At 23.6% G+C, this 27,683-nt stretch overlaps 1 protein-coding gene across 1 annotated transcript in view; it reads left to right on the plus strand.

The window, feature by feature from the left end:
- The window catches only part of LOC145829138 (protein FAM200C-like), a 67,147-nt gene extending 42,314 nt beyond the window's left edge, over positions 1-24,833 (plus strand). Inside the window, exons 5-6 of the mRNA XM_082936866.1 lie at positions 11,721-11,941; positions 24,779-24,833. Of these exons, the coding sequence (XP_082792992.1) occupies positions 11,721-11,941; positions 24,779-24,833 (276 nt within the window). The remainder of the gene's footprint in view (positions 1-11,720; positions 11,942-24,778) is intronic.
- Positions 24,834-27,683: the final 2,850 nt, after the last annotated feature.

Below are 27,683 nucleotides of genomic sequence, written 5' to 3' on the forward strand. Positions count from 1 at the left end.
AAATGAATTAACTTTATTGTCCCTGGTATGAATCTTTAAAAAATGATTTTATTTTATCTTTTCGTGAGTTTGTTTCTAACATTAACTTTTACTGTTTAAGATTTTAGACCTTTCATTTTTTGCCTTTAGTATAGGTATATTACCAAAAATTTTGTTTTCAGTTTCTTTTTATGTTACAGACTTGGTAGTAGCTAAAAAAACTTTTAATCGGCCTGCATGCAAAATTGTTTTTTTGTGCGAAAAAGTCATCGAGCCAAAATGTCGCTGTGCAAAAATTTCATCGTAAAAATGTGACGTTGTGCAACAATGCTACCGTAGAAAATTGTCATCGTGATTAAATGTCGCCGTGCAAAAGTGTCTCCTCGTGCAAAAGTGACCCTCCAAGCAAAAGTGTCACCTCGTGCAAAAGTGACCCTCCGTGAAAAAGTGTCGCCGTGCAAAAGTGTCCCCTCGTGCAAAAGTGACCCTGCGTGCAAAAGTGTCCCCTCGTGCAAAAGTGTTTCTCGTGCTAAAGTGACGCCGTGCAAAAGTGTCCCCTCGTGCAAAAGTGACTCTTCGTGCAAAAGTGAACCTCGTGCAAAAGTATTCCCTCGTGCAAAATTGACACCCACCCATAATTAAGACAGTGAAAATAAGTAAAATTAGGTTTGCTACTAAAATATTTTATTCTTAATTATGATAGTATTGTTAATAATTCTCAGCTTTGCAATGAATTTTTGTGTTTTACTTTTAATAAAGTTATTAATATTTAAATTATCTATTATTACTTTATTTTATTTTCGCCTTTTATTTAATGATATTAAGCTTAAATTTTAATTATTATATTCAAAAGATGCCTGGTGATATTGTTCTATCACAAATTCAAAAACATATATCAACAAAAAGGTTTACTCATAACAGCATCCTTCTAAACTAGGGGTGGGCAACGTACGGCCCGCGGGCCGGATCCGGCCCGCAGAGTGAAAATGACCGGCCCCCAAACCTTTTTAAAATTTAAATGGAATCCGGCCCGCGGACAAAATTGATCCGGCCCGCGAGTAGATGATCCGGCACGCTAAGCATTTTTCAAAATTTTTATGAAATCCGGCCAGCCATTATAAATATTACAAAACTTGTACAAAACCTTTCAGAATTATTTTCATAAAACTAAAATGTAAGACTTTGACCCTGAAAAAGTTTGTAAAATTGGGTTTTTATTTTTTAGGTGATAAAAAAACTCTTTTGTTAAAGTATCTTTTTCTGTTTTGAATCAGTTGAAGTAATCCTTTCTCAAATTATCCAAAAACAGTTGTTTGCTGAATTAATTTTGATGATCTTACCTACCATAATGACTTTCATAAAAAATGGACGTGTTAAAAATTGCTCTCTTTCCCAGATGTGTAGATAGTTGTTTTTATACTTGTTTAAAAAGTAGAAAATAATCTTTTTAAACATTGACAATTATTTTCTTTCAAACTGCTCAACATTAAATTTTAGTAAAGTCTTTCAAGTTAAGACTACAATTTGCACTCTTTTCTGCTATTGATTTTTGTATTAATTTTTTTTTGGTTAATTATATGGTTAAGTTTAGTAGTAACCAATTGATGACAATAGTTTCACTTAATAATCAGTTTGGTCGTCGTTTTGCAGAATTTAAACAACTAATAGAAGAATTTGATATTTTATCATCATAGTTGACGTTTGACACCGAAAACGCACTTAGTAATATACACTTAGAACTGTTAAAATTTAATGTGACAGTACACTAAAAGAAAAGTTCTAAATTTAAAAACTTGACAGATTTTATGCCCTAGTTAACAAGTCAAAGTTTGTTAATTTAAAAAAGATGGCAATGAAGTTACTTGTTCCTTTTGGGTCTACATATATTTTCGAACAAACATTCTCAACCATGGATATAAAGAAAAGTAAACTGCGTTCAAACCTTACTGATACCAATCTGCAGTCATTACTGAGAATATCTACTTCAAATATACTTCCATATTTCAAACAATTTGTTTAAAACTTTAATGATCCACAAATTTCTTATTGACTTATTTTCAGTGTAATTATTCATGCTAACTCTTTAATCTTTATATTTAAAATAATATATGACAGTTTGTATGTCATTTTTTCGTTAAGTAATATTTATATTAGTCAAATTTATCTTAATATAAGAGTATATTAAATTATATGGTTATCATGTTTAAAATAAACTAATCTCTTTTTTATTTTAGTATTTCGTTATTTTTTGTTTGTACTTTTATAAAAGTATTTTAAATGAATTGTTTGATAATATAGTATTTAAAGTACAAAACTCAGTTTGTTTTCATAAGTTGACCATTACTGTTTGATATTTTGAAAATAAAAATATTAAAATATTTAGTCAAATTGATTTCTTATCTAGGTTTAACTATTTTAATTTATGTTGATTTGAAAATTTAAATCTTACATATAATTTTCGTTGATTTTAGTAGATTTTTAGAAAGATTTTATGTATGATTGAACGAGCAAAAGTTTCTCAACTTCAAAATATGACCATGAAACTAGTTGTTTTGTTCGTACATTTGAAAACAAATATTTCCGACTATAAACATCAACAAGGATTAGCTAATTTCAAACCTAATCAATATTCCAGTGAACTTGCAGATTTTCCCAAACCGTCATGCAAATAGATTTAAACAACTGTAATATATGATTAACCTTAAGTGTTTCATCGAGATGTTTTAATTTTTTTTTCGCTTTTATGGTAAATTATTTATTATATCAGAATTATTTGTTGTTTTGTTTCTTATATACGTGCAAAAATATGTAATGAATCTTTATCAATTTTTTCGAATTAAAAGGTAGTAGTTTAATATTGTAATGTTAATTAACTTCTAAATAATATTATTAATGAAAACTCCAGCCAAGAATTGCTAAAGTTAAATAATTTCGAATAGTTAACAATTATTTGATGTTTAGCTTTAAATATAATGCGCTAGTAACTTTTATTAAGTAAGTTATTGTTTTTATACGACAAACTAGTATTAATTTGGTCCATAGTTAAAAAAAATATAGAGTTATGAATACTTAATAAAAATCAATATAACTTACATACTAAAAAACCTTGGTAATTAAAAAATTGGTTCAAAATTCAGAAATACCCGATCAATAAGCATCCAGCAGGATCTAAATCTTTTTCAAATTAGCTTCCATTCGGATCCGGATCTATGTCTAAAATTAGTATTTAGCCGGATCAGGTTAAGATTTTGAAATTAGGATCCGGATCTTAAAAAGGATCCAGCTGAATCCGGTAGATCACTAACTCGAAATGCTCCGGCCCGCATAGGTCTAATTTTTTTGGATCCGGCCCTTTAACTATTTACGTTGCCCACCCCTATTCTAAACTGATGTAGACATTGCTTTATTTACTTTAGCGTTACAAAATCAATTTAAAACAAACACAAATTTAAACATTCCAGTATATATTTTTGTTTAAACTTATTTTGTTTTGGCAAATATTTATCAACCTATATTAAAATATTACAGGTATTATATAATTCACAGTACTTTAAATTAAGGTAGGTGTATTGTTTTTACCTGTAGCATAATGTTTAAACTAAGCAAATATTGATAACTTTAAATTTATTTATTGTAGAGTAACCAATCCGTTTTACAAATAAAACCGTAATAAGATCACAACTAAATTCCAGTAAATTATTTTGTAGATTTTTTCGTATAGTTTTGATATTTTGGTAAGGTAATATTGAATTTTTTCTTATTTATCTATGCTACGCAAAACAGTTTGATACAAATAATAACATTTTTATTATAATACACTTAGAAAAAATTTTTCAGTGTCTAATTATTAAATTTTTTTTTTGTTTCTATAACAAGTGTGTTTTTATATTGAATTTGTAATTGAAACACATTTTACACAGAAATAAGCTCAAATATAAGATTCATATACTTACTTATTATTTCTAGTTATTTAGGTTAGTTTGTTTTTTAGCTCTAAAAAGTATTATTTCTACTTCAAAAAAATTTCTAACTTTTTATAATTGTATATATATTGAGACATTTGAAAATATTTTTCAATTACACAGTTCACTTCATAGCATAATTACCAGAATTAAATCAGCCTCATAGATACTCTTTATAAAATTAAAACGGCAGTTTATAAAATTTACAGCATTTAGTAATCATAACAATATTTGCGTAGTGATAACTATGATTTAAATTTTCTTAAACTAAGCAGTGACGCCATGTGAAATAAAACATTAAACCAGTGATCCATCTAAAAAATTATAACAGAGTATTAAACTTAATCAAGTTTTTATTTATTATTCAAATTTTAAAACTCTTCAATTTAAAAAACTTTTTTTTTTTAAATGATTTTTAATATATGTTAGATAATTTTAGTTTTTTTTTAATTTTCCTGTGGCACAGTATTCAATACCAGCAAAAATAGTAAATTGAACGATGTAGTTTACAACTTAAAAAGTTGAATTAACAAATAAGAAACCGTAATATCGTTATTTAAAATAAGTACTTATTTTTGTAAATAATTTTATCTAAAATGTGATAGTTTTTATTTAGTGTTGTCTTATTAAACTTATATTTATACCGTGCAAAGCAAATTTGAACATGAAACTAATAAAAAGAAACTATACAAAAAAAATTTTAAGAAATAATGAATAGTAAGCGTGATATACACGCAAATTTTAAAATGTTTATCATAATTTTGAAACAAAGAATGTGCAAATTTATTTGTTTAAAGAAAAAAGCTGAATAAAAATTTTGATTATATCTGAAAAATTGATTAATTTTACGCGAATTATAACTAAAAAAAAAGTGTCAAGTGATAAGCTCCAAGTAATAATATTATCGCTTTTAGTTGGTATAAATTTTATATTTATATAAAATCACTTGAAAATGAGGTAGTTAAAATAGTTAATCTACCAACTATTAGTTTTTAATATAAGATAAACTTTTATTATACATGTTATATTTGCATTATACTGTTCTACTTGTATACTTTTAAGTAGTTTTTATTTAGTAATTTCCTAAGTAGTTATGTTTTACTAATCAAAGCTGTAATACAAGTAAATGCAAAAGTAAACAAAATTGTGAAAAAAAATCTAGTTACAAGTCAAAAATCAATTTTAGTTATAAAAACTTCATAGATGTTTCAACAACATTTTCACAAAGAAATAATTTATAAAGTTTTCTTTCATTTTCCCCTCACAATTCTACAATTGTACTTCTTTTGTATACTTATACTTGTACTGCGTTAAACAGTTTAAAATTTACATTTAACACTAACTAACTAAGTCTAATCTGACTGACAAGGCTAAAACTAACTTTTAACACAAATACTCATCCCCAAAAAGAGTTTAATACTGCATTTGCTTGTTATATTGATTATGACAAGGAACGTATAAAAAATTAAAAACATCTAAAATAGGATCTGATATTACTTTATACAGTTTGGTTACAATCTAAAAATTATTTTTATAAAAATAAAACGTGTAATGACGTACCAACAACATTTTTATCAATAAGTGTGAAAATTTTTTAATAAATACCTTAATAATTTTTTCATTGTACTTGTATTTTTTATAAGTATTTGTACTGCGCAGAGCGGTTTCTTTTTGACTTATTGGTGATTGTACTGAAAAAATAAAATGTGGTAAAAATTACTGTGTTGAAGTTAACTATTTTTATATGTGTTGAAATATTAAAACCACGAAAATTAGCTTACTGATTTTTTTATTAAAGATTATCAACAGGCTTGATGACGTTGAAAAGTGCTGTTAATTTTCTACATAGTAAACCTATATAAAAAAACATTGCACATACGTTTAACCTAAAAATCGATTTTCAACATAAAACTTTTGAATCAACAAAAAACTATAACAACTATTCAAAATTTTATGATTCTATCTAAATTTGTAATGTCACTTGCAATTTTAAATGCGTAAAAGAAAAACAATTAAATTCATCTAATTTTTTACTTGACAAAAACATTAAATGAATTAACACAAAACAGTTATTAATTATCTAAGTTTTGTATTATATTGTAAAAATGAACAATTATTATCAGACTTTAATAAAAGTAATTGTATAAAGGCATTTTACTTAATTCAAGATAGTTTGATTAAAACTAAATTTTTACTTGAAACAATTTTATTACGTAAAAAATAATGCTTGATACTTTTGCTGAAAACGTTTTGTATATATTCTTATTTAGTTAAAAACTTTAGTCAGCACTTATAATCCCAGTTTTTACCACAACAACCGTGGTTTGATTCAATTTACTCTAATTGATATTGTCTTAGTTTTTTTATTTTGGCACTTTTATTAGTTTGTTCCTCCTGAAAATCAAAAATTATCTTAAGCAAAACATCAGTTTGATGTAAACTTTTTTGCACATTACAAACAATTATTTTTTTCTTAGTAATTTTTGTAATTACGTCATTACAATATTGACATAAGAAACTATATATAAGTATAAATTTCATTGTGGTATATTAAAAGTTTTTTTCAAATTGTTTCTTAATGCTGTAAAATTTAATAAAACGACATACTTATTTTTAGTACTTGAGAACATAGTTATAGATAACTTTAAATAAAGTTTTTAATAAAAGAAGTTACTAGTATTAAAGTATCAAGGTTAATGCAGTTTTTTTTCACTATATTGATTTATAAAGTGCTACTCATTTATAACAGAATATTATTACAGACTGTATTTTGCAGTCAAAATTTGACTAAATTATAAATACTTTTTCGTCGCTAATGCCGATAATTTCAACAGTGCCTAATTCATTAAAGCCTCAAACTGTAAAATAAAATAAAAGTATCTAACTAAATATACTTATAAATTAAAATACTTAAAACATGGTGAAATCGCAATGACGTATCAAAAGAAAATTCGCATTATTTTGTAAATTTTGTATTAAATTTACATTTATAAATATAAAGACTATTTTAAGTATAAATTTTAGTATTTGTACTGCTGATAGCGGTTCAAGTTGATTATTTAGTATTAATTTAAAATTTCTAGGCACACAAACGTTTTTCAATACTAAAACATAAGAAGTCATTGGATAAATAACTATCTTTGTTTACATTAGTAAGTTTATTTACAATAAACTGGTTAATAAAATTTTACTTGAAGATTTTGTTCATACAATGTATTATCTTTTACAATTAATCAAGTTTTAATGGTAAAAGCATATTTATTTTTAAATTATGTAGCTTATATGTGTAAAAATATTGTAAAGATTAGTTTTATCTTAAAATAAAAAAACTTTTAATAATCTTTACTATCTTTGTTATAACTTGCTAACTTTGATGTACTAATTTGTAAGCGTAGACTTAAAGATAAGTGCTCTATAAACTTTGTAAATATTGAAAACAATCGACTTTTTATATCTATATTTAACTGTAATTTAAAACAAAAGTTGTAATATACAAACTAGTAACAACCCTTTTAAAAGAATAAAACAAGGGTAGACTACAACATATTGAGTGTAGACTACAACTGTATGAGCTATTAGATCAAGTTTATGTTTATGTTGTCAGGTTCTTATTATTGTAATTGTACTGAGTTCAAAATACAGTTGCCAACTTTTATAGACGTTTAAAACTATTTATGTTATAAGAAAAGTTGTATTGTTAGAAGCCTTTAATTTTATTCTAATTTTTAGTGAACATTTCTCTTTAAATAAAATGTGTAAAACGATAAAAAGATGATTAATTTATTTGACGAGACGGCGAAACAACTTGAAAACAAGACTTTTGCTTCAACTTGCTCATACAAGATTTAAAATTCCCTTAAAAAAACGCTTAAACGATGAATTGCAAAAATATCATACACCACAAAAAGTTTTTAATTCTAACACATGTTGATTAGGCTTTCCCAAACCACTTTAACATTAAATTAAACACAATAAAACTAATTACCATTTGCAAAAAACAACTAAAATCTATCACAATCTCGAACTACTTGGTTATTTTACCAATTAGAAAATTTAAACTTATTTTTATAAACTTTACAGACCTGATGACTAGGTAAAATAAATGCCATAAAGTTTATCGAATTTATACTACTATTAAATCAGATTTATTCTACTCTATTTTTAAACCACCATCTACAAAACGTATAAATTTTTAATGAAGGTATCTGTATTTATTTCAAGCTATTACTAACTGGCCGTCTGGGTCACCATGTCGCTAACCGGGGCGTTCTACTTATACACTATTACGTGCCTGGTTTATAACACAATATGCGCTTTTACTTGTATAATAGATGCCCCAAGATAACACTTAAATTTTAGTTGACGTAAATAAACTAATATGACTTACTTACTATTTACTAAAGGTTTAAAAAATAAGTTATTTATGTTAATTTAAACGTAGTTCGAATCTGTGGTAATGATAATATTTACAATGAAATTGCGAAACGAAAAGATGATAAAATAATGCACAACATAAAACTAATAAATCAAATTATCAATTCTTAAAAACACAAAAATACTTGAATCAAAGAAACTAAAAACTAAACGTTTAAACCAAACTCAACAAAGTGTTCTAAAATCGAAATAAACTCGACAAACAACATTAAAACCATTAACAACTTAAGTGCAGCGAAAAGCCGCAATGACTTCAGTTTGCGGCAGCGCAGTAGAAACTAAAAGCTTAAATCACGTGCGATTTTTTTAATTTATACTGCGCTTAAAGGAAAAAGAAGAAAGTAAATGAGAGACAATTACCACGAGAGTGACAATAAATAATTAAATTAATCAAACCTGTATGTAAACATATTTTAAAAACCTTTTTACATTATAAAGAAAAATATATTATAATAGTCTTTTTTAAATAAAATTAATTGTAAAAAAATTACAGATATTGATTTGTTAATCAACCACAAAACTCATACATCAAAAAAATTATTTGATAACGTTATTTTATTAACAGTTTTATATTTTCATGCTTTCTTAATTCACATACTTTAACTTTGAGTTATAGAAACAGTTCAAAACCGTATTTAGCAGTACAAATCAATTTATATGATGATTATTTAATGCCAAACTAAATGGAATTCTAAAGAAAAATATGTAGTTTTTATATCTTTATGTGACTTTATTTATGTCACTATATCAATATTTACTTGAAAAATTTACGATCAATTGAATTTACAAAACTAAATAATTTTCATAACAAATTACTAAAAACGATTTCAAACATAACAAAATCCCGATTTTTGATCAAATAAATGTAAAAAAACATCAAAAGATAATTTAGTGTAATACCAATTTTTTTAAAACACAGTTGATATCTATTGTCAACTTTATTTGACAAAAAACATGTGTAAACGTTATATATATATAAATTTATTTTGGATTAACCAATAAACCAATTAAATATTTAATTATAGTAAACTTTTGTTTATAGAAGAAGTAACATATAAACAATATTTCGATAAAAACTATAAGCTAACATATTATATATAGCACAAAAGAATTTCAAACTAAAAATTTTTTTAAACTGCCCATGTCAATCTGCATTACCCAAACAATAAGACCACGATATGCCACTAGTGCACAATGCTTATAAAGAATAAAATTAAACAATTAGTCATTTTTCTTTTTATTTTTACTATATTTTTTATTGTACAACTATTCATATATTTTGATCATGCTACCTAAATTAAATACTTACGATTGGCCACTCATTACTTATAACTTCTTAATTTTATTTTACTATACAAGTTAACAAATAGTATAAATTAATTGTACTAGGTTTTTTAAGGTATTAAAACATTCGTTAATTCATATTTTATTTTTGTTTTATTATTTCAAAGCAGACACGTAGTTTGATTAAGTAGCATGTAATGATATTTATTTAGTTAATCTATTTATTATTTAAATTCTATAAATTAAAACGAATACTCTTATAAAAAAAGTTCAAAACACATGTTAAACAGCTAGCACTATACACTGTATTAGTATTGTAAATAAGCATTAATGTGGTAGAAGTATTCTGTATACTTTATTCTCTTTTTTCTTTTCTATAAAATTAGATATAAAACTAGTAATCTATTACCTTAACAGTGTTTACTTAGCATTGATTTTTTTTCTTAATTTAATTTAACTATAAATTAAATTTTATTACGTAAGGTTTTGTTATTTTAAACATTATAGTATAAATTAAGTCTTGTTTTCAGCTAAGGCCTAATACTAAATATCAACATAAAAACTAGTTAGAACAACCTAGTTTAAAAAATCTAAAATTTTTTATCAAAAAACCTGGAATATTGTACTTACGTCACTAATATTTTTATTTTAATAAGAAAGTAGGTGTAAAAAATTTGTTTATTTTGCAACCATATGAAATCATTTGTTATATGAATGAATTAAAGATTTTACTCTTTTTATAACAATTTATGCTAATAACGAAAAAACATGTATCAGATCAAATATTTAACTAAAGTTAAGTGCTCGTTTAAATTTTTTTTAAAACTAAAATTAATTTCGTATAAATATTGCGGAAAGTTTTCAAGATATCGAGATATAAAATTTGTTTCTGTTTAGCGCTGTGTTTTAGATAATTACACTAAAAAATTACTAGCCTCCACTGTAGTAAGAAACAAACGTATCTTTGTATAATTTCGTTGACGTGTACATTGTTACTGTAAACTGTTTTGATTTAATAAACATATAAGAATATTTTATTTTTTTATTTAGGGACATTCTTTTCTAAATTGTTTGAGCAAAAGTTTGTTTACCACAGATTCGTGGAAAAACACATCGTTACAATATACTTGAAATCAAAACTTCTAGTTGAATTTATACAAACAATAAATCAAAAAAAAAAAAAGTCTGTATGTACGAAAATCACATATGCTATATAAGTAAGTTATTAAATGTTTTATAATAAATTTATATTATCATACCAACACCTTTTTTTACTTTTTTTTTTACTTTTAGTTAAATAAATTTATTTTATTATTACAAAAATAAGCTAAATATTTGCATTTAGGAATTAAATTTTGACAAATTTGCCTTTAACTCACAAATATATATGTCTAAGTAAACATAATATCCTGCTGCGCAACTTCGCGGATTAATTTTCAAAAATATGTAGTTTTTCACAAGTAGAGTTATGTATCTGTAAAAAAAATTAAGATTATTTCCATTTGAAAAAATTTAACGGAAATATCGCAGCTGAAAATGAGATATAACTCTTCACTAATTAGTTATATACTTAATCTTTTGCTCCCTGCTACCCAAAATTAAACAAAGTGAATCGATACTTTTCTTTTTCTGATATACGGCGTTGAGTAGAAATCATTATCCTTTCTTTTAAAAATGTTTTACTTATAAAGCCATTGGCATGTTTAAACTAAATATCAATACCCAACAGTTTAGTTACCTATTTGCTAATTAAATTTCTCAGTAATTAATCCCCGTAATTGCAAGTATCCCCCACAATAGGTGATATAAGTTGACTCTATAAAATATCGGGTGTTGACTTCATGCTAGATTCTGGCTAATTAATAAGCCGCTGACATGGAGGCTTAAACAATAGGAGAGATAAGTAGGTCGCGAGAAAATATATTTAGAACTACAGTTTTATTTTATTATTTTTAATGAATATCTTATAAGGTTTTTCTGAGGTTTTAACTTTATAAAAATGTTTTCTCAAACAATATTTTAAGACTTTAGTATAAAAAATTATTTTAATTGAAAAAAAAGAGCAGCAGACTTGTCCAAGAGCTACTCTTCAAAGTATTCTTGGATGAGGACGCAGAGATTGACTTTAAAAAATTCGAAATGTTGGTTGGTATCGAGCATTTTGAAAACAAATGTAGCAGTATTTCCTCAGTGTTTAATACTATCAGTAATGCACCTTCTACTTTGGTTGAAGTAGAAATTATGAGAAAGATGTTTATCGGCAACTTAAGTAAAGTTTCAAGGTAACTAGATGAATGGCGTGTGGTTTCGTTCTTCAAAGCTGAAAAGTTCAAATCGGTGTAGCAATTATGTTTTTGAATGCTTGTGTTCAGCAACTGAGTGAAGAAAAGTAAAGATTAAGTCTCAAACTTTTTGTTATAGTTTGTTTGTTTATGATGTAGTTTGTTTAAAAAAATAATTTAATAGTGAACTAAGTTAATCGTAATTTTTTTAATGTTTTTGTGTTTTTGAGTTTAATTTCGTTGAATTTTAGACCTTAAAAATGTGTTTAAGTTGTAACCAATGGTTTTATAATAATTTTATTTTGCTAGGTAAATTTATCTTTTTATCTCCTTCGTAGATAAAATCTGTGGGGAGATGTATAAGTATTTACCTAGTTTTAATTATGTTTTGTATTACAGACTTTATCATTCTTGTAATTAGACTGTGAAATTCAACCAAGAAAAAAATATTTATTTATTGTCTTGCCTAATTTTTTTAAACTATACTCAAATAGAAATTAGTACTTATAAGATAATTATTTAATAAGTTAGGAATTAGTTATGATAAAGAGTACCAATGAATTAAATGTACCATCGACCATACCTTATATAACATCCAAAGCAGTTAGAAAAACCAACCCATAAAATTCAATCAATTAAGTGAGTCAGAAGCTGATAAAAATAAGATACGTACCACTTTATAAAAAAAAACGTAAAACAACTAAACTTGTTAGTATGAGTTTAGATGGTAATCATAAAATAATAGTGTTTCATTTCAATTATGTTTCAAAAATTCTATTAACTTTTACTACCAGACTTTATTAAAGTCTCAGACAAAAGTTCTATCCAAGCTGATAAAACTTGTTAAAAATCTGTTATCAATATCATTCGAGTTTTAATATTTTTATTTCCTTTAACAACAATCGAGTTTAAGAAAGTTAAAGTTTACACAAATGTTTATTTTCTAATAACTTTATAATTTATATGTTTAATATTATAGAGCGGTAGCTCTAAATTTATCAGTGCGACAATCAGCCTGTAATAAAAGTTATAAGAGTTTTAAACTGCAATCTGCAGTACAAACTTTAAAAAAAAAGTTACCACTATTTTATTACTAATCTGCTTACATTAATATACGAAATTTAGTTTAAATGTTTACAGTATGACAGTCGTTACGTCACTATAAAGTAATTATATAAATTTATTCTTGCAATTTTGTATGATTAGAAGTTTTTAATTATTACTGTTCATTGAACAAAACCATATGAACGTATCTTAAAGTTTAAAAATAATCTGTGCGGTACATTTTTTTACATAAAATAAATTTAGTTGCTAATAATGCTATGAAAAATAACTATACTATGATGCAAAATAGTAGCAGTTAAACTACCAAAAACTAAAGAAATTTTTGATCTTTTTTTAGATAATCTTCTTAAAAGGTTATTCAAAATGTCCTTTAAACTTTAAATTTAATTAAAAACATTTTGTTATGTTAAAAATGTAATTACGTATTCATAATTTTAAAGCTATTTTAAAATTTTTTATAATAATTTAACAACTTAAAAGCATTGTTAATTTTTATTTTTAAGTGTTTGTGCTGCGTAAAGCAATTTGTAATTAATAAAATTTAAACCTCAAAATAAACAAATACTAACCTAATTACGAGGCTAGATTCAGAATAAACTTTACTAAACCACATGTAATGAAGTTTTTTAAATATATATATATTTAAAATCAAAGATACGACTTGCATAAAAACCAATTAAGCCTATATTCTAAAAGTTATTCTACTTAAAGTAATTTAAAAATCTTTATTAGCAAGCAAATAAACTAAAACTTTAAGAACTGTTTATAATCCACTATAAATAAACCATTTGATTATATATATTTCCATATATTTTAGTTATAAACTATACTTAAATATTACTTAACTTGTTGATTTTTTTAACTTTAATAATACTTACTTAGTAAATCTATTATATGTATCTATAAATAACAATTTAATTTTAATTTGTACTAAACCTTATAAATATTAAATATATTATGTATTTTGTATACAACTAACTACTTATATCTAAGCTAGTATTGAAGTACTTATATTTTGTTTGTACTTTAGCTATATTAGAAAACTTTAAGTTTTAAACAAGTCAAATTTAGGTTTAAAAACGTATCGTCATATACTATTGATGTAACATTAATCTTAATAAAAAACATTATGAAAATATTTAAAGTAGTTGTATTTACGTAAAGTTGCTTTGTTTGTTAACACTTTTACAAAATAACTTCTAGTGAAGCAATGTACAAACTTAAACACATTCGATCAACATCGTTTGATATGTTCTATATATTTAAAAAAAAAAAAATCAGCACAAGTAAATTTAATTTGTTTAAAAAAAATATTAGTTTATGTTATTGTAACGTAACTAACAATTAATTATCTTCCTAATAATTTACACTAGTTTTATACGTTGGGTAGGGGTTTTCAAATAAGTTTATTTTTATAAATATTATTATATTAAAGACTACTAATAACGTAGTATCAACAGTTCAATCACTTTTCATAATCATTTAACATAAATTCTTTCTAAATTTGATCAATGTTACTCACACAAATATACACGAAATTTGTACCACATAAAATTTTGGTTTAAAAAAAATATAACGTAATAAGCAAAAACTCGAAATAAACCTTAACTAGTACTAAATAGATGTTACATTTGAATTGTTTGCTTGAAAAATAAAATAAAAATGGTGAGGAGTATTTATTAAACCTGCATACGTTTGTTTTTTTCAATAATTTTTATTTTATAATTTTCGTCCATTTATAAAAAATATCAGAATCTTAATTGTTTAAATATAATAGTCAGAATTAGAACTATCGTGCACCCCTGCGACCTTAACTAAACCTAAACAGTTAAAAGTTTTGGTGTCTACAAAAATTTGAACTTGTAAAATTTTGAACTTTTGGTTTACTATAATGATTATGCTAGTTTGTATTTAAGCGCTTATTTTCTGTAAATTAAGAAATAAAAAACAGTCGTTATCAAAAAGCAAACAAATTTCTTCAAAAAGCAAATTTATGTTTAAATGACGTTTTATATTTTATAACAAATTGTATTTCGGAAAAGTCAATTGTCCATTGAATTTAAAAAAAAACTCAAAATAATTGGCTTTACGATCTAATTGAATTAAAAAATCTTTCGATAGTCGTTTCACCACTTGGATATTGCTTAACGTTAATGTTCAAGACGTTATGCATTGAATCTTATTTAGTATAACGTTTTTTAAAATGATTTAATTTAAATTACAAATACTTATATAGTAATCTTAGATCCTGTTTATCTTATTTTGAGAAAAAATTTAAAAGTAATTTCATGAAACATTAAGTCTTTTATTTACACGTTTAAATCAATGGCGTAGCAACGAAATTGCTGTAAAACAATTTTAAAGCCTAAGCTTAAATTAAGTTATAATTTTAACAACAACTCACGTTTCATTATGTTGATTTATGTATACTACTATAGCTCATAGCAGTTAAAACTGTTTATACTTGTTGGTAACCTAATTAGTTTTTATTTACTTATGTTATAAAGTTTACCAAATGAAAAACAAAAACTTTAAAGCTTCTTAGTAAACTAATCACATTTAAATTGTATTTCAGATTTTTGGGCAAAGCTCAACAGTTATGATCATAATTGTTTTTATTTAATGGGCTTTAGTTTGAAAATTATTTAATTTATTACAAAAAGTGTAGATTCGAACGAAACAATGTGTAAACTAGTTTATCATAAAACTTGACTGTTTCTGATACTTGTCAAACTTGTATAACTGTCATGTTAGATAAAAATTTTTTAGAAATATTTTTGTCAGTTTTTAAAATCTTTATGTGTGAGATTGTAATAACAAAATATTTTCCTGAAAAATTTTAATTTAAACAGAAATTTATCAAATGTTTTAATGGGTACAATTTGGTTTGTCTGTCATTAATAGATAAGTTACAAAAGATGTACCGGATTCATTTTTTTATTTTTATTTGCTGCTTTGTTTTATATTTGTTTGCAGTTTCTTATATTAATTAAAGTTTTGATTAAATAAATTTCAATCAATAAAAAAATTGTTGCTTAAAGTTAGGCACAAAATTGTAAAAGAAAAGAAGATATTAAAAATTGTTTTCTTACTTAACCTAGCTTATCGCTCTACAGAAAAATTAAAACAATAGTACCTACTTTTGAACAACAAATCTTTTGTTACGTATGAATAATAAATCGTTCAAGTTTTGAAAAAATACTTATTAAATTTTTGGCTACTTTTTAAACATTAACATCAAGCTTCTTCATTTTCAACTGTTTGTATTACAGAAAATTGGGTTTTTAAATTAAAATTTTTAAGCAACTTACGTTTATCTTCAGCATAATTTTGATTTCTTTTAAACTGCGTTAAATGATTAAAACTCTAAAAAATTTCTAACTTTCTAAGGAAACTGATAAGTAATACATTTTAACTTGAAATTAAAAACATAAAAAAAATACTTAAAAAAATTAAGAGGAATCATATTGCCAGCACTTAGTTTAGCAGTATTTCTAGCATGTAGTGTATATACGGTACTGTAGGTATTAAATACTAAAAAAAATGAAATAGCCTTTAAATTTAAACTATAACTTTAAACTTTTTAAGATGTTTGCTTGGATATATATGTAGCGCGGGTATAGCGGTTTACTGACTATTACGAGCCAATCATAGGTTAGTCCATAAGCTATTGTTTAATTAGTTAACTTAAATAGTAGTTTTATAAAGTGTTTAATGAACTTGACTATTATTCTAATTGGTTTAATTGTGTTTATAGATCTTATAATACTTTTTAACTTAAGATAGGTTTATAAACCGTTTAGTGAACTTGTACTAATGTTTAAATGAAAGTAGGTTTATAAAGTGTCTATTGAACTTAAAACTATCGTTCTAATATGTGTATAAGTGTTTTTTGAACTTAAACTGATGTATAATTGAAATGGAGTCTGTAAGTTAAATGTATATTTTCAGTGAATAAATATATGAGAAAATCATGATAAGCTAACACAAAAAGATAAAAAATTCTATACACTTTACTAGCAACACAATATGAAACAAAATAACTTATATTCAAATAATAACAAACTATTCAAAGAAGTCAAAAACAAAATTGTTACAACTATTATAAATGAAAAAAAATCAAGTTATTCTAGCAACAATTCTGTTACGTCATTACTAACTTAAAATTTTAAGATTAAATTTGGGTGTATAACAAAATGTATATAACTGGTCACTTTTGCACGTAATTAATGTTATTTAAGTAAAAACTTTCTTATGAACTTTAATTTTAGTATGTCTAATCGTATAGTAAAATAATTGTGTTTTAACTTATTTATAGTAGTAACATCAATTAGATAATAGTATAATAATAAATAAATTAGTAAAAAATGCCTTAAAAATTTAATCTAATAAACATCACTTGAAATACAAATTTCCTAAATGAAATATATTAGAACAGTATTATTAAACATAACACTGCTTAAAATATTTATTAATTTATTAATTAAAGAATTTACAGTTACTCAAAATCACCGCAAAACGAATTTTCAAACTATGATACTGCAAAAATAAAATATTAAAATGAAAATCTATAAAAAAATTGATGAAAATTTTTAAAAACGTGATTAATTTTTTTGTATAAGACACGTTATATAATGATTAATTAGGAATCACGTTATAAAGGTTATTGTACAGAAAGAGTATATTTAAATTTAAAATTTAGTTTAAATCTAAAAAATTATAGTTAATTAGCTACTTTGATATAAATGGTATACTTTAAAAATTACGAACTTAATTTCATATCATAAGAATATTTTTTTTTACAAAAAATCTGATTGTAGCTAAAATTAAAAAACCAACTAAAATTAAAAAAATTAAAAAAAACTCAATTAAAATGATAAAAAAAGTTATTGCTATAACTTGTAAATAAAGCTTTATACTTTTTATATCATCAATCTGTAATATACAGTCTTAGTTTTTGAAAATTATGGTTTTATATTTGTTAAATGTGAGTAAAGAATGATCAAAAATTAAAATTATTTACATCTAATGTGTAAACAATTAAAAAAGAACCCTTATACTCAAAGCAATAATCTTATAAAACAATTTGTATCTGCAATGTCAAAGTAATTATTACATTAAATAAGATTGTAATATTGTATGTTGTTTTAAAAACTACAGTAGTAAAGAGTATTTGTTATGCTTTTTTACAAATAAGTTTAGAACCGCTGATTCAGCAGTCAAAATTTTATCCGAAGTTCCAATGAGTAATAAAAAATTTTTGTTTTAATATTATGCAATAAGAATAGATTAAGTTTAGCAGTATTTTTGTTAAGACGTCATTAAAAATTTTAAGATTTTGTTAAGACGTCATCAAACTGTACATAAAAAACAATGTTTTAGTTTAAAATATTACAATTTTTCTTAACTACAAGTTGTTTTACTAATTGACCATTTCTTTAAAAAATTCAATTATTATAACGTTCTAAACATATAAAGAAGTAAACCTTTTTGCTACTTCATGACAAAGTCATGTCATTTTTTAGATTAGTAGTCTTTTATAAATTAATACTTTAAATAATTCAAAAATAAAGTTGTTCAAATTTATTTAAAACTTTATAAAAATCTGCATAATAACTTTCGGCTATCTTTGATTACAAACACTTCAACGAAGAACAATTACAGTTTTTTTTATTTGTTCATGCTTATTTTAGGAATCAGCAGCTAGTTGGTGCTTGCAAGCCGAAATTTAAGCTTCAAAAATACGCGGGCCGCAGATTTCGTTTTAATGACATTTAAATAATTTTTGATTTTAGTTTAATTTCACAAAAAAAGTCTTACCACAATTAATTTTTTTATATTGAATGAATTTTAACTTCACATAGAATGCCTATTCAAATTATATTTGTTGTAATATAATTTACACTGACTTTTATACTTAAGTCTAAATAATCAATGTACCACCTTTAACACATTATAAGTTCAGTTAAATATTTTTACAATTTTACTTACAGCTTAACTCTCTATAAAAAGCGAGGTTGAAAAACATTTTTAGGTGATTTTATGCATAATTCATAGTATTTACGACTTTTTCATATTTTAAAGTTTTTCTTCATATTTCATGTTAAATGAGGAATTCATATCATTAAGCTAATATATTGTTTTATATAAAAGTTGTTATTAACTTAATATCAATAATATATGAAGTTTTATTAATATTAGATAATTTTTTTATGAACATATTAACTTAAATTGTTCTTTTTGACGTTTTAACAAAACTCAAAACAATTTTAAGAATTTTTTCATATATTTTTTTATTGATAATGTAAGTTACGAGATGATTTTCTGTAAGATGTTTTTGCCACGTAAAATAATGACGTTAAATACGCTATTACCAAAACAAATACTTATTATACTTTGACCTAAGTGCTCCGGTTGAAAACAATTTAAATAATTTACTAATGTCAGTAGTTAGTTAGTAATGTTAGTACTGAAAATTCTTTTTTACTTTATATCACTATATTTTTAGTTAAATTTAATTCCCATTATGCATAGCAAAGTTAAAACTTTGCTACAACCAAAATTTTAATATCAAATAAATTTTATCAGTTTTGTAATAAACTGTAATTATTTAGGCAATTTATAATTTGGTCTATGAGTTATGTTTAAAATTTACAAATCGAACTGTTTTGTATTTAGTAGTTTATTAATTTTTTTTTTATAACTTACTTTAAAACAGTCTAATTGTGTGTTCTCAACAGAAAATTTGTACCTACATAATGAATTATCAAGAAGATTAGTACTGTGTTTAAATAACTTTATTAACTTAGTCTTTTAGTTTTTATTTTGTATGACTTAGTTAGGATCGTAATAATAAATTACTATTTGTTACTTATCAGTCTATTCTGTTTAAAAATAAAAAATATTATTTTAGTCACAATATACTTAATCAAAAATAGTTTAACTTAGTTCAAAAGACTATAAAAAATTAGTGATAAATTCAATTTTAGTTTTTTTTAAACTTCATTTAGCAGTACAAATTTCACCGTAATATTTTGGTAAGGTTTTTTTGTGTTTAGTAACAAAGTTGTTCTAAATCAGAACTTCTCGTGGTACAAATTGATAAGTTAATGTTTAGAACATTAATACGATTCAGATAAAATATATGTAAATAGTTTTCGAAAATTTTATTAGAATTTTTTTTTTGTGACATTATTAGTTTATTTTGACATTAAAACGTTTTTAAGTGTTCAAGTTTTACTGCAAAAATATTTCAGAAAATCAATTTGTTGTTAAATACGAATAATTCTTTTTGTTGTTAAAGTAGCATGTACCAACTCAGTTATTTTTATTACTTGTATATGAAAGGTTTATACTCATATTGTTGTTTTTAAGAGGATGAGTTTGAGTTTTAACTTGAAAAGAAGGAGCAAATTTTGAAAATTTCAAAGCGTTTGTTTTAAAAATAACGTTTTGTGCTCATGAGTTATGCATAAATAAAAAAAAAAAATTAATAGTTTGTTATTTGTACTTTCTTTGAAAATTTGAAAAACATTTCATTATAAACAAATTAAGGTTTAACCATTTAAAATTATTGCTTTTTATCTGTTTAAGCCCATTAAAATTTATATTTAAAATTAATTGAAAACATTTTTTACGTACATATTAATCCGTTTTATTTAGTTATTAAATTATATCTAGAATTGTATTATTTTTTTTTGTAATCAAAATGAAATTATTATTTTAATTCATTCTCACTTTAAAAGTTTTGTATAGTCAAAAAGTTTAAAAATTGTCGTCAGTTTTTTTACTGATTTAATTTTAGTTTAAATTTATTCTGTTATAAACTGCTTAGTGCAGTACAAATATTGGAATGCAAGCCAAGTCTATGTTTAAATCTAAGATAGTATTTATAGTAAACTTAGGAAAAAAACGCAAAAGTTCCTTTGTCACGTCAATAATGTATTTTCGCTTAATTTTTTTTTTAATGATTTTAAGTACACAGTTTAGAAAAATTTACATTGTGTAAAATCTAAAATTTATTCTTAAATAGTCTGTTTATTTATGAAAAATGTATATTGATAGATTATTTAGAAAAAATTATTCAAAATTGAAAAAAAAATAAAAAAATGTTTAAATTAAAAATAAATTTAGTTGAAATCATATAAAAAGTATAAAACTTTAGCTATCATAGTATTTTTTTTCAAATAAATAAGTTCTTCGTGCCATAAATTTAAAACATAATAAAAATTTTTACAAAAACATCATAATAATGAACTTAGGACTTCTACTGTTTATTTGAGTGCACGACTGTTAAAATTCAGGCAAACCTTAGTAAGAAAGTCATTAAAAAGTAATCATAGTTAAGCATTTATTAATTTCTTTACTGTACTAGCCTACTCTACATTTGTAACTAATCAAAAACACTCATTTTTCAATAAAAATTTCAAGCTTTCTATTTCAGCACAAAAAATGGTTGAACTAAAATAAAGTACATGCCAGGATTAAGTTTATTTTAATCCACTGTTTTGTGTGATTAAACATTAATGTAAGAAACATTATAATGCAAAAATGAAATCAAATAACGTGAAAGTTTTGAACTGCATCTCTTTTACAAATATTGAACATCTCAAAGTAAGTAAATATTCATAAATCATAGTAATTTATATACAAACTTATCTAAATTTCTTTGTTAAATTTGTTACGTCAGAAGTTTTTATAAAGCAACGTTAGATAAATATCTATAATCAAAGTTACTTTAGCTTTTATTTTCCATTTTGTTCACAATTGATGTGATAATAAATAGATAGTTATTAGTTTTGTAAAGTTTCATTTGATATTTCAAGACTATAAGCTTATAAAAATAGAAGAATAATTAAGAAATTTAAAAGTACTACACTCAAATTATTTTAAAAAATATCTGTAAAAAATTTTAAAGATAATAATAGATTTACTTTTACTAAGGTAGTTCCGTGTTTTAAAAAAAATCAATATTTAGAAAAAAAGAATATGAATTAACAAAACAATTAGTACTTGATTCACACAAATAAAACTTTAATATTAAATTGTTAAGTATAAAGTAAAAAGAATAAAATATTTGTTTATAAGAAATTAAAATTCTAAAGTGTTTAAATATTACCATGAGATTTAATTTTTATAAATCTAGTAAAGCTTCCATTACACAAAATATTCTTTAAATTTTAATTCTTTAAATTAAAAAAGTATCTATATAAAATTTTTAAGTATTGTTTGCATGTTTACTACATTTTTGCTGTTTTAATCGTAATTATTTAAGACACTGTCTATACAAAAGGATTTATAAATTCTTAATTGATGTTATATCTTAAAAAAAATATGAAGTTGATAGAATTACACAAGTAAAAAGTATATTTAAAGAATTTAAATATAAAGCTAAGTTACTTTATACAAAAAATAGCTGGTTAAGATAAAAGTTTATTGAAATAACATAGTATTTATACCAAACAAATTGTTTTAAACTAGCTTTATTACATCTCTAAACTTTTATGATCATTCTCTAAAAAATAAAATATATTAATAAGCACTGGCATCTAAAAAGCACAAGATTCAATTAAAATAGAAAGTTTTTAAAAATCAAAGATTTTAAGGATTATTTCGCAAAATTTTTCCAATTTTTTTAATGCAAATTAGCATTTTTCTAAATTAAAAACGTTAAAAGAAGCACATCTAGAATTGTTTATTTTTTTTGTTTTTTTTATAGTTTTTTATAACAAGTCACAATATTCTTGTGCTTGTTAGACTTCAAAGTAGCTCTAATTCAATAAAATTTTACTTTATAGATTATTTAATACTTGAAATTTTTGGCTATATTTGAGAGAAGATAACGAACATGTTTTAATATTGAATTGTAAACGATCTCATATATTAACACAAAATACTTTTTAAGTTTTGCCAAAAATTATTGTGTGTGTAAATTTTGGTTAGTAAATAACTATATATTGATTTCAAACAAAATAGTTAAAAAAAATAAATTTTAAGAAAATTTTTTCCTATCTATTAATAAAAAATTTGTTCATGTGAAGGTAGTAACAACATTAATAGAAAAACTACACAATTTTCTTTTGTTAATTTTTTTATAAATTTAGTAATAGTTTTTTAATCTTAGCTACCTCGGTCTACCTAATCCTGTGGTCTAATAATCGAATTGGTATTATCAACCTTTTTTTTAAATTCGAGATTTATAACTAAGATTGTTTTTGGTATATTGTCACTAAATACATTCGTTTTCTAAAGTTATTTCATCGTCAATTGTATCACAAATAATGTGGTATTAAATAACTCTTTAATAATTTGAAATTGTAATAAAAAAAATTGTTGGATAGTATATATACTAATTGATTGTAAGAACGCATACTTTGTGTAAAAAACAAATTTAATCAACAACAACTTAAAAAAAAAGCATTAACGTGGTTTTGTAAAAATTATTTTTAAAATATCGATTATATATGTTATTTTTACAGAACAAAATAGTTCGTTTAATAATATTTTTACTTACGTTTTTTTAGTATTGTTTCGAAAAAGCTCTAAACATTTTTTTTCTTTTTCTGTAACAAGATACTAAAGTTGTTTCAACTTAAGGTAATGAGTAAACTAATTTAATTGCTTTATGAATTTTCAAAAAAGTATTTTTAAGCATATTATAAATGAGTTTTTAAAGTTAAAATGTCGTAATTGTTAAAAAAAGACTTATCTAAAAAACAAACATTCATTTTTTAAAAGTAGAAGTAATTTATCAGCAAAATAGTAAATAAATTCTGAAAATAGATTAGCTGCTTACATACTAGTTTAGGTTAAATCGTTTCTTTCACGTATGAGTACAGGTTAGTCCTTTTTTATTAATAAGAAAGCTTAAGTTACAAAACATTTTTGATATATAAAATTATATCTTAAGGGAAAATTAACACAGTAAAAAAATAATTAATACAGACGAAACTTTAAAGTCTTAGTAAAAACTTAGAATTTGAAATGATTAAAAATATTAAATTAGTTAAAACTTAATGAATTTAAAACATAAAACCCACATATATATTTAAGTATATGTCCCATTTATAACCCACTTTGATTTTTTATTTATTTTACATTCTTTAGTCATTTTTAATAAATTCACGTAATCAAAATCTAATAATATTTTTTTATGTTACATTACTTACAGTTTAAAGATAAAACTTTCATTTTAGTATCAAATTTAACGTTAAACAACTTGATTTATGCTCAAAAAATATCAGGTTTGATAAACATCTTATTAACCGCTTTACTCAGTACAAATATCTAAAATGCATAGATCAAACTATATAATTATAAATTTTCAAAGTTTATATAAAAACAAGCAATAATTTTCTTAATAGTTTTCTGACTACGTCATATCAGTTTTATTTTTCAAAAATAATTATTAAGTTGATATTTTTTTTTCAACATAACTAATTAATTTTGCTAGTGGCTTTAACTATTATTTTCTCAGTTATTAAATAATTTATTCAAACTACCTTAATATGTAAAAGCCAAAGTTTTTTATTAATAGTTTGTAGTTAACAAATAAAATAGCTATTGAGTTTACATATTAATAGTAAAATTTAAGATCACTGGTAGAAAATCATAAATCAATGATTAGTTATATCAGAAAAAAACTTTTTTTGCTAGTTTACCTAGTAGTTTTACTATTTATACAAAGAAAGTTAATGTATTTCTACAACGTAGGCATACCAATACCCCAAATTTAAAAAAATATATTTCTATAACTATTTACTAATTTTTCAGTTTGTATGCTGCCCAGAGCTTCGATTCTGCGCCACAACAACTGAGGTTTAAATGAATTATAGGCTTAAGTAGCATATAATTAATATTATCTTAGTTAGCTCTGACAAACGTTTTTCTATCAGTTAAGACATAGATTTTATGTTTATTAACTTAATTGAAAAAATTTCTGAAAAATCTGTAGATCATATTTACAATCTAAAGCTTAATTACGAAAAGTGACACTAAAAACTGTACTAACTCGTGTCAAGCATGATTGGCACTAGTTTTTAATACTGATTAAAATTCGAAAAATAAAAATCGATAATTAGTTGGCATGTTACAGAAACCTGGGTTTGTAGCAATCCTTAATTCTGAAGTTTTTTTTAAGACTTTTAAAAATTATTATCCATTTCTTAAAAAAAGTAGCTTAATAAACTTTAATTAAAACTTACTTATGGCATAGTATGTAAACACAAGGTATTTTAGTTAACAAAAAAATAAACTATTTTTAACATTTGTAAACTTTAGTGATCTATCAAAGTTTTAATATTTGTACTACAATATATTTCGCTTTAATTAAATTCGTATCTAGGTAGAGAGTTTATGATTTAAATCATAAAGCTTAAGTGATAATAGTGTTTTAATTGTAAAATTAGAAAGTTCGGGCTTTTTTTTTTCTTACGATGCTTTACTTTTTTTACTGAACCTTTTCATTTAATAACGACGTTACTATTTTTTGGTTCATTGATCCTCTTAGTTTATAAAGTATAATCTTCGAAGAAATAAGTTCACTTACAAACAACTTTTTTTGAAAAAACATGGTAAAGATATACTACGAAATATTAATCATTTAGAAATACTCGGTTTTTGTTTATTCTAGTGTCTTTTTTAAAACTTTTCATAATTAAACAACGGTTAAAAAAGATATTAATATAAGATAATTGCATATTTTAAAAACAACTGAACAACATTAAACAAAAACAAATGTTATTTATTTTGAACTTTTGTTTAAATCATAAAACCAGTTTTAATAGTTTGTTTTGATCTGGTTCAAACATTTACATTATATATTCTAGTTAGTAAATTATTTGAAATTATATGTTAATTGACATTTAAGAGTAGAAAAATTATGATGCATTCCCAGCTACTTGCTTCTTCAGTTTTATGTGAAATTACCTTTGTAACAGGTTTGTCAGTTTCAACAATTTTGATCAGGAGCCAGAGTCGCAATTGTATCTTACAATTGGCAATCTTGTTTTTTCATTGAACTCTCGGTATGCAACCCAGTGAGAGGTAGTTTAAGTTTGAAACTATATGTTTAATTAATACTCAAGAGTAGAAAAAAATAAGATGCTCTCCGAGCTACTTATTTTTCAAGTTTTATGTGAAATTACTTTTGTAACAGGTTTTTGGCGGTTTCAATAGTTTTGATCACGAGCCAGAATCGCAGTTGTTTCTTGCAATTGGCAATCTTGATTTTTTTTTCAAACTCTCGGTTAGCGACACAGTTGGAGGTTAAAACCTTTTCATTTTTTCTTTTAGAAACATGTTATTAAAAAAAAAATTAAATATAAATTAAAAGGTTATATAGGCTCTAATAAAACTTGAATTTACAAACACAGTAATCATTCGTTACATTAATTTACTTTGGAAGACTTCTACAGTTCACGACTTCTAAATGTGCTGTAAGAGATGTTAGGTTCAGAACGGTGGTTTTATGCTTCCTCGGTGACACAGGCTCAGCGAGATAAAAAGTTTTAATGTTAAATTATTCATTTGAAAGCAATAAGTATTGAGTTGATGTCACCGGATCCAACTAGCGCAAAAGTATAAAACACCGAAATCGACAATCTATTTCGTTACATATTCTGGTAAAAATTACTAAGTTTAATGTTCAATTAAAAAGTTCACCACTTAAGCTTGAAACTAAGTAAGTTGAAAAATGTTAAAAACTAAACAATAAGTTTTAAAATTATACAACAACTTTGTACTTAGAAGTAAACAAATCAATGACGTAACTATACAACTTTAACATAAAATTTGTGATTTGTTTATTATAAATACTTTGTTTAATCTAAATTCAGCATTTATTTCGACTTCATTAAACTTTGTACTGCGTAAAGCTGTTTAAAAACGAATTAAAAACTCTTATAGTTAAATTAGGTTTTTTTTATTAATGTCTGTCCTCACTAATCTAACCATAATACGCAAGCTTTTATTTTAAATTATAATTAGATAAAAATAATAAAAATACTTATTTTTACTTTTAGTAGTCTACCTATTTTAAGTTTTTTAGCTAATGTTAATGTTTGATATGTTAAAAAGAAAAGAGTTAATGTTAAAAAATAACATTAATAATGTTTTTAGGAAATAAAACAGTCAAAGGAGACAAGTAGCTCAACAATAAAACTTTAGTTTAAAAAAATTCAATGAAAACAATTAACACCGAAATCAACTTAGCATTTGATAGAAAAAAAAATAAAGTTTGTTTGGTATTGCTTAACTATTTTATAGAAAAAAAACTATGTAATTAAACAAGTCTTTACTGGTAAACAAATATGTCTTACCGTTGACCTAAACCAGGTGTCGGCAGGTCAAAAAGTAACGTTTTTTTATGTGCTTTAAAAAACATATTTAAAGACAAATTTTTTGAACAAAAAAAAATTTGGCGATAGAATATTCTTTAAATATAACACTAAAATTTTCTTTTTGTGTTTTCGAAAATATTAATATATTAAACCTGCTGAGTAAAAATTTTAATTTGGCCCACTGAGCAAAAATTGATAGTCTAAAAGTAATAATATATTTGGTTTAATTGGTATACATTTTAAAACTTTATAAAATCACTTGAAAATGTGGTAGTTATGATAGTGTTTAAAAATGACAAAACATTAGCTTTTAATACCAAAGAAGCTTTCAATATTAT

Source organism: Thalia democratica, chromosome 2 (genome assembly GCF_965202585.1).
Source record: "Thalia democratica chromosome 2, ktThaDemo2.hap1.1, whole genome shotgun sequence".
Taxonomy (NCBI): domain Eukaryota; kingdom Metazoa; phylum Chordata; class Thaliacea; order Salpida; family Salpidae; genus Thalia; species Thalia democratica.